We start from the raw sequence: 9,453 nt of genomic DNA on the forward strand, positions 1-9,453 counted from the left end.
ATCCCTCTTTTTTTACCTAGACTTTTCTATTAAATTTCTTTAAAAGATAAATAGCTTATGTTGTTGATCTCCCAGGCATAAAACCAAATTCATTTTCCGAAATCTTCGTTTCTAATCTTATTCTATGTTTAATTACCCTTTCCCATAATCTTAATACCACGATAGTTATTATAGTTTTGAACCTCGCCTTTGTTTTTGTACAAAGGTACTAACGTACTTTTCCTTTATTCTTCTGGCATTTTCTTGGTTTTTATAATAGTGTTGAATAGATTTGTTCACCAATTATTCCTTTATCCCCTAAACATTTCCAAACTTCAATTGGTATTTTATCTAGTCCTATATATTTTTCACTTTTCATCTTTCTTAATGCCATCTTAACTTCAAGGATTCTAATTTTGCGAATAATTCTCTTATTTTTAGTATTCTCCTCATTTGTCACTTCCGAGTTCAATATTTCATTTTTATTTTCATTAAACAACTTATAAAGTATCTCTGCCACCTCTCTTTTGTGTCTTTTTCTCTATTTATGCTGAGTAATCAAGGTTTCACCTCGAATAACTTTACAACCTTTACAAGATATATGATTCCCGTTCTTAGTTAAGGGGAAATCTATTTGAGTTTTATTATACCTACTTTTGAAGGTTATTAAGTGTTATTTTGTTTTTATAAAGCAAGTATTCAATATAACCAAATCGAAAGACATTACAAAATCTACGATTGTATTTCCGACCTCATTTTTATCTCCATATCCATGACCTCTATGTATCCTCTCATATCCTATATTATCCTTTCCAATGTGAACATTCAAATCAGCTCCTATTAATATCTTTTCGGACATTAGTATCTCATGTGCAATACTATCCATATCTTCCCAAAATTGCCTTATAAGATTTTTTGCTAAGCTTATTTGGGGAACATATGCACTAATGATGTTCACTATCTCTAGGCCTCAAGCTATCTTGATTTTAATGATCCTATCCCCTATTCTTTTAACATCTACTACATTATCTTTTAGGTCTTTGTCTACAATAATACCCACCCTGTTTTTATATATCTTTACCAGTGTACCATAGTTTAAATCCCGATTTTTCAATTTCTCTAGCTTTCACTCATCATTTCGTCTTTTGAAGACAGATTAAGTTAATTTTCCTTCTACACATTATTTCCACTATTTCCATACCTTTTCTCGTAAGAGTCCCTATATTTCAAATTGCAAATCTAATCTTATTTTCTTGTGCTAACTTATTATCCCTTACTGTTTTATATTGATTCGGTTTATTCCCTTGACCTAAGTTAAATTGGTAAGAATTCATGATAATAAGATTTGACAATTTTTACATTGGTTGTCAGCTACCTAACACAACCTTGCTCTTTTATTCGGGCATGGTACCAACTACCAACTGTGTATTTAAAAAATTTGTGTTACACAAGCAAAGTATATGATTGCATATATATATATATATATATATATGTAGGTATGTATGTATATTCACATAAACAATTTTCTAAATCACATGCCACAACTAGTAGAAACCGCACACAATACAATGCATTAAAAAATATATATTTTTTTAAAAAAACTTAAAGCATGCATTTTTGGGTGTGGATCCAGCTATACTACAATTAAAAAGAACCGTGCAATAGTACATTTTTTTTGAAAAGTTCTGTATATTCCAAAACCTGCAAATGAAAATCACAAAAAACACAAAATTGCATGTACTAGGCCTACAAAAAACAAAAAATCTGCACTAGTAACCAACTATTGGAAAAAATTATTAATAATAGTAATAAGAAAGGAATAACAAGAGAAAAGAAGATCTCATCAGTGACTGAAAACTAAAAGGAAATGGCAATTGCTTGAAAAATATTACCGTAAGTATCCTTTGCCATAGGAAATTTGATGCTAATGAAATCAGTTGAAGAATATTTAAGCAACGAGGGATTGCAAGAACTCTTTGATCTAAATTCAAGATTCAAATTCAAGAATATTGAAGAAACAAGATTCCTCAAGCCATAAAGTCTTTATTGCTTCTTTATTGATCTCTCAATCCATTGCATGCTACAATTGAATATGAATCCTTTGAAAGCTGCCAAAGCTGAATGCATTTGAATCCAAACAATGGAAGATGAATAAAAGAATACTGTTTTCACAATAGCATAACTTGAAGAATCTAGAAAAGACCCATGTTTCAGAATCCAAGAGAATATTTACGGAATGCTGATCTTTCTTGTTGCTACCATTAGCCCTTGACCCCCGTTTGCGGAGACAAAGAAACAGATCAAGAAGACGCGAAAACTCAGATACAATTCAGGATTTAAAATTCGTCATAGGATAACAGAACTGAAATGTGTAAGAAATTAAAAAACTGCCAAATAAAAAAAAACACCGCAACATAAAAATAAGAAACTCCAAAAGCTGGTGAATCCCAAAACGGCGGCAACAAATCAGGACGCAGTTGAGAAAATGGAAAGATTCTTAAAGAATCAAGAAGGAAAAACCCTATTGTTGCTATAAATTTCAAAATATTAAAGCTGTGTTTCAATCTGACTGCTGGCAGAGTTATTCATCCTCCAAAAAGACTGAATTTTTTTTTTCCTTCCAAGATCCTGCGGAACAGGTCCAAATATCACCAAGCAAAATTAAAATACCGCGAAAATTTTCAAATTTCTCGTGTCTGGACTTTTCTTGCAATTCTTAAAGTATCAGAAGAATGCTGGAAAATACTTTAAGATGTTCTTTGCTGGCGTATGAGCACATTAACTGCTGGAAAGCTGAGATCTCTTGCAAGGAAGCGCGTGTTCGTGTGCTCTATCTGCACAGAAGCGCCGTCGGTAGTTAACCGAACCAGCCACTGGAAAACCAAACACTGGCACTGTCACCGGAATGTGCAGAGAGAGAGAGAGAGAGAGAGAGAGAGAGAGAGAGGAGACCCAAAACCTGACACTGGCGCTATGTAGTTTTGAAGAAATCTTCAACTGTGAATTGATCTCTGGATAATATGTCTGTCAGAGTTGGAGAGTGACTGCTGTGGTGTCTAAGCCAGATACCCATTTAGGTGGGTGGCATGCGTGGCTTCAAGTGGGATGGTGTGGCTTGGTACTGGCTGGATCTGGTTTTATTAGTACCATTACTCATTTGGGTCAGCTTTTGAGCAACAAGGTGCTAGATCCAGTTAAGTCTGAAGGCTTGCACACTGTTTCTGTTAGACAGGCCCACTATCAAATTGAATCTGTATTTTTGAGTAGATGAGCCCAAACCAAGTGTCGCTTCAAAAGTAAGCAAAAGTCTAAGCTCTAAGATTGGATGCTTGGGGGTTTATAATACTGGTATGGGTGATGTTCAGCTTAGCCCCTTCAGCAGCAGCTCTGTGGCGTTCGTAGTAAGCGGCAACAGAACTTTAGGTCTCCTCTCAGGTAGCTTCCTTCAATTCTTAGGTTGTTAGTTTCCACACTCCTAAATGTTTTTGATCCAGATAAAAAAATGGAAGGAATTTGTGGACACTGATGTTCCTTCTAACAGCCCCAAATGTTATTCAAACCCACAAGAAATACCTACCATGGAGCAAGCTTCTAACAAGACAGATTTTGGAATTAGAGTCACTTTGTTTGAGTTCACAAGAGAGAGAGATGCAGAGATGATGTTTGATTGGTTCAACCAGACTGAAAATATCTTTTAACCAATGGTGTAACTATAAATATCTTTTAACTATCAAGGCATCCAACCACATGAAAAGGTTGGTCTGGCAATTAGTTGTCTCTAGGGCCTCGCATGTGTTTGGCTGCAGAGTCTCTTCCATGAGCTCTAATTTTTTGGAAGCAGGCTACAATCTGTGAGTGGAATCTTATGAAGCATTTGATGGGAGAAAAATTCATTCTAAACAATTATGACGGATGATCTATTTCAGGGTATGTGCATTGGCTCAACCATGATAGAAATGTTGAAACATACACGCTTTAGTTTAACAAGCTGGTTGCTTATTGTTTTTTTGATGAAGATGAACATGTAACCAACAATATATTATTTGGTACATGGAGGGACTTCACCATGGATTGCACATTAAGCTTCGATACTTCGACTTAGTTGATCAAGCTGCAGCCTTTAATGGGACTGCTGAGAAAAAAGAGCAAATATGGGTGGCATACTTGTGAGAAAATCCCCATTCCACGGGACATTGAATCCTTTCCAGTTGACTGCTATAATTGTGGGCAAAAGGAACACACTCATCACAATTGCCCTACAAAGACTCATTTGGCTGTAAGGGAGAGTGGTAAAAATCCAGAAGTCGAGCCTAAGATGAGAGAGCTTACTGATGATCATAGTGAATGTGCTTGGGTATTCCAGCCTGTCGGGATGGAGATGAAGAGGGTAAAATTAGCTAGTGTGTATATGTCTGCTTTAGCGTAAGGTTGAATTATTTTTTATCAGCTGGGGGAGAATGATGTAGTTAACATGTTACTTTGTTTATTTTTTTTAATTTAGGATATTTTTTTGGGGATCATATGTTTTGGATGTCAAGATATTCCTATTTAAGAATGTAATATTTTATATTTAGGTTTCTAAGAGCACTTTTCTTATTTTCCAATGATTGGATGCCTATAAAAGCATAGTAGTCAAAGGTGCAAGGTGCACAAAGGCGCCAAGAGTATCTGGAGCCTAGGCACAAGGTGCGAGGAGAAGGCCTGTGGTGGGGCGAACATTAAAATTGTTTGTAAAATGCCCTATATAATCAATTCTAGATTGTAACTCATTAGCACTAATATATGAATTTAAAGTACCAAAATATTCAATACAAGAACACAAGTGAATACTAAAACACAAATTTTGATCAATATACTATGTTCATGACATTAGTTCCACAAAATAGAAGCAGATCAGTGAAAGCAGCAGATCAGCTGTGACTGAGATGCCAGAAATTTCAGATAACGGTAGCAGAAATGCCAAGAAAAAGAATTGCTTCCAGAGAAAATTGCTCAGTTCTTAATGAAAGAGGAAAAAAAAAAAGAAAAAAATAGGGCAAAAAAGGAATATTGAAAAGGGGGTTCAGAACAACAGAGCAGTTCAGAACAAAAAAGAAGGGAAAAAAAAAGAAGAAGACTGAGGAGCAGTAGAGCAGAAATTTCAGGAAAAAGGAGCAGAAATTAAAAAAAAAAGAGGAAAAGACAGCTGAGGGGGGAAAAAAAAACAAAAGAGGGGTTGCTGACTGAGAGCAGGCCAGAGGATGAAGAATGATAAGAAATCTGAGAGCAGCCGAGAAGACAAATGAGGAAAAGGTAGCAGAAATTCCATAAAAAAAGAAAAAAAATAAAGAAGAAAGGAAAAGAGGTCACAGCAGCTCTTAACTGATAGAACAGAGCAGCTGAATCACTGATTTTGTTCAATCTAGAAGAATGAAGAAACAAGAAGAGAGATCTGGTCAATCAAGATGAAGAAGATGAAGAAAAGACTGCAAGTTGATCATCAATTAAAGCTTGAGAGTTGGCTTTGAGAATCTAGGGTTTCCCTTTAATAAAGCTCTGCCTGTATCACTAGATGCTGAGATTATTTTCTTTTTTTTGAGATAATGCTGTCTTGCTGAGAGTTGGAAGATATTAGATGCAAGATAAAACAACTTATTATATTGTGCTTTTCATCCTCTTATCTCTCTTTTATATATATATATATATATATATATATATTAAATCACACCCACAAATCAGATGGCTGAGATTAAAAGAGAAAGGGGGAAAAAACAATGTGTAAGGTATACATATGTGAGGCACACCTCACAGCACCTTTTAAAGGTTGCCTCGCCTCGATCCCTATGAGCGCAAGCCTCATTGCCTCAGTGCGCATCGAGCCTAGGCTCACCTCAGGTGCACCTTTGACTACTATGTATAGAAGACCTTTTGTACTAGTCTTAGTTAAGTTGAATTGCAATTATTTTGTGTTAAGTCTTCAACTACTGTGTCTGGCTCTGGCAAACCTGACACTCCACTAAGGGTGATGATGTCGGGTCTTGAAATGCACGAAGTCTTTGAAAAAAAATTCCGTCACCCAAAGATGTGAATGCAAAAGATTATTTAGAGAAATAATGATGGACATCTCTCACTTGTGAACAGGCTGAATTAAACAAAACAGTGATTCCATTCCAGTTCTGGGGTGAAAGGTTGTAAGGGAGGACTTTTTATGGGGGATAGGAAATGGGGTGATGAATAGGAGGAGATTGAGTATAATAGTGAGTTTGAGTGTGTTAGTGATTTATTGTTGTATGAGTTTCCGGATGGTATGTCTGTGATTTGGACTCTTTGGCCTTTATGGGTAATGTTTCCCATGCATTGGAGACAATTACTGAACGTTTGGAAGGATTTGTTATTTTGAGGAAGGTGTTAGTAAAGAAGCACTTCTGAAGAAGTTGGTCAAAAAGGGGATGCTATCTTGCCTACTGTTGTTTCTCCAGTGTAGAAGGATAATGAAAATGATATTGAAGCTAGATAAATCATGGAGCAGTTGGGTTGTGGCTGTTTGCAGCCAGAGGGAAAAATTCATTTGGATTATTGTAATACCAAGTTAAAAAAAGGTTAAAGAGAGTTGGCTAATGTAAGAGGCTCGCTCTCTTAATTATTATGAAAGAGTTTAAAAAGGCCTCTTGAATTAGCTGTTTTAATTTTTTTTGTTCTATTTCTTTTTTTTTTTCTTTTCTGATTTTAGCTTTGAGGACTTCCAGTCCTTCATTAGATTGTACTTCTTTCCTTTATTATGTCTTGCCCGAATCAATTTTATTTTTGCGGTCCAAAAGGAAGAAAAAGAAATAACGGTTGGACATTCCAGGAGTTGAATAAATTTTTTTTTTGGTCCTGGCCAGCCAAAGATAGGCAGACCTGGTTGATTAAGTTGCTTATGTCTCAGAAGTGCCAAAATGACATGGCACAACTTTTCTTACATATCCCAATGAGTTGATCATGATGTGTCTTCTTATCTTTGCTTGCCCTGATCCACACTGATTTCAGGCATAACGGCACTCTCCATGCAGCTGTGCTGGTGCACTGTGAAGTTTTACTGTGACTTTCTTATTTTTCTATACAAAAATATGCATTCATAGTTCCTTGATAATTTTTCTTTTAATTTTTTCAGTTTTAAATTATGATTTCTCATCAGCCTTGATATTCTAGTTTATTTGTATGCTCCTCAGCTTTGTGTTAAACAGTATGTAGTATTTGATATTTTTGTCACTGATATTTATTCTTTCTCTGATGTAATTCAGAAAACACCGCACATGCATAGAAAGGAAGGTTCTAGTGTTAGGCCAAAAAGCACAATGCTTGAAGAGGCCATAAGAGAGCTGGAGAAGATGGTTGCAGAATGTAAGTTCAGCATCAAATATTATGACATCATTAAAATGGGACATCTAGGTTATTTGTTAATCATAAATTCAAAATTCGGGGAAGCTCCTTTTGAATTAATCAATCATTACTTTGCATGAATATTGCAGCACGACCACCATCTATGGAAGTTCAGGATGCTGATACTTCATCCCAGGCTGTGAAGAGGAGATTGCCCCGAGAAGTAAAGCAGAAGCTTGCTAAAGTTGCTAGATTAGCGGTATTGTCAAAAGCTTTGGTGATTATTATTGTTTGGGGTGCTGTGTTTAGTATCACTGGAAATATATGAATGAAATGAGAATTGAAAACTAAAAATCAGAAATAGAAACTAAAAGCTGAAAACTGATCACATGTTTGGTTATATTCCCACTAAAAAAAATTTAAAAGCTGATTGAAGGTATGTCTATTTTGTCCTTGGATTAAGTAATAATGATTTATATCATAACATCCTTCAGTCACAATGTATTTTTTCATGATGATAGGTAGCCAATCAGTGTCTAATGGCACGTGGTGGCCTTGAGGTACAATCATCTTTCTCAGCCTTATTATTTGAGTGATTCTGAAAATGAAAATAGCATGCCTTTCTATAATGAATTGCAGCAGGATTATTTGTACTCTCTTAAAATGCTCGAGAAGAAAATTAAGAAAATTTCTTATTTGAAATGTAAAATAAAAAAATTCTCAAAGCTTATTGAAAAACAGATTGAGTCTTATGCATCTGTGATAAAAGAAAATGATTTAAAAATTGCGGAATTGGAAAGAAATTTAAAAGATAACTCTAAAATTATCCATAAGTTCACAGAAAGTCAAAGTAATTTTGAAAGACTTCTTGGGGCACAAAGAAATTTCCTAGATAAAGGAGGACTTGGCTTTAATGTAAAAAAAAAATTGAAACAAAAACATCTTTACATGGGTTATTTTATAGGAGAATCAAAAGCTTATACTCCATAAAAAAACTCCTATAAATATACCACATGCTTTAAATGTAAAAGAATGAGACATATAATTTGATTGTCCTTTTAAAAACAAAGATGTTAAAATTAAAAAGGTATGGAGAGTTAAAGGAGATTCAAGCACTAATCTCCATGGACCCAAGAAAAAATGGGTACCAAAAATAGTTACTTAAATGCCTATTGCAGGTATGCTTGAGATCATCTTCCTCAAAGGATAGATGGTATATGGACAATGGATGTTCACGACATATGATTGGGGATAAAGCTAAATTCGCGCTCATCACACCAAAGGACGGAGGATTTGTCACTTTTGGGGACGATGCAAAAGACAAGATTATAGGAGTAGGTAAAGTTGGTAAAAATACATCACTTATTATAGATGATGTTTTACTGGTTGATGACTTAAAACATGACTTATTAAGTATAAGTCAACTGTGTGATAAAAGTAGTATCCTTTGAACATGACAAGTGCATTGTTGAATGTAAAACTAATAACAAAATTCTATTTATTGCTGATCCTTATGAAAATGTATATATTACCAGTTTTGATAACTTAACTTCTCAATGTGTGACATGTTTCTCTGCTATGAATGAGGATAGTTGGATTTGACATAGGAGACTAGGACACGCAAACATGAACTTAATATTTAAACTAGTTAAGGGAGAATTAGTTAAGGGATTGCCTAAGTCAAAATTTGTGAAAGACAATCTGTGATGCATGTCAATTAGGAAAACAAGCAAGATCTAGTTTTAAGAAGAAAGTAATCTCTACTATTAGACCACTTCAAATGCTACATTTAGATTTATTTGGTCCATACCCAATTCATAGTTTAGGAGGAAAATCATACGTTTTTGTTATTGTTGATGATTATTCTAGATTTATATGGACATTATTTTTAGGTCACAAATATTAAACATGTGAACAATTCATTAAATTGTGCAAGAAAATTCAAAATGAAAAAGGATATATAATTATAAAAATCCGAAGTGATAGTGGTGTAGAATTTAAAAATCAAGGTATGGAAGAATACTGTGATTCATTAAGAATATCTCATAACTTTGCAACTCCTAAAACACCACAATAGAACGGTGTAGTTGAAAGAAAAAATAGGTCTATATAAGAAATAGTTAGAACTATGCT

The 9,453-nt window shown here is 34.6% G+C and overlaps 1 protein-coding gene across 2 annotated transcripts in view; it reads left to right on the top strand.

The window, feature by feature from the left end:
- The window catches only part of LOC131162339 (ubinuclein-1-like), a 34,693-nt gene extending 25,829 nt beyond the window's left edge, over positions 1 to 8,864 (top strand). Inside the window, exons 6-9 of one of the 2 annotated variants that reach the window (XM_058118700.1) lie at positions 7,242 to 7,341; positions 7,470 to 7,579; positions 7,842 to 7,880; positions 8,499 to 8,864. In XM_058118700.1, the coding sequence (XP_057974683.1) occupies positions 7,242 to 7,341; positions 7,470 to 7,579; positions 7,842 to 7,880; positions 8,499 to 8,771 (522 nt within the window). In that variant the 3' untranslated portion in view covers positions 8,772 to 8,864. Of the gene's footprint in view, positions 1 to 7,241; positions 7,342 to 7,469; positions 7,598 to 7,841; positions 7,881 to 8,477 lie in introns of both variants that reach the window. The other variant, XM_058118699.1, reaches the window with a different exon arrangement.
- The last annotated feature ends 589 nt before the right edge of the window (positions 8,865 to 9,453 follow it).

Source organism: Malania oleifera, chromosome 8 (assembly GCF_029873635.1).
Source record: "Malania oleifera isolate guangnan ecotype guangnan chromosome 8, ASM2987363v1, whole genome shotgun sequence".
NCBI lineage: Eukaryota > Viridiplantae > Streptophyta > Magnoliopsida > Santalales > Ximeniaceae > Malania > Malania oleifera.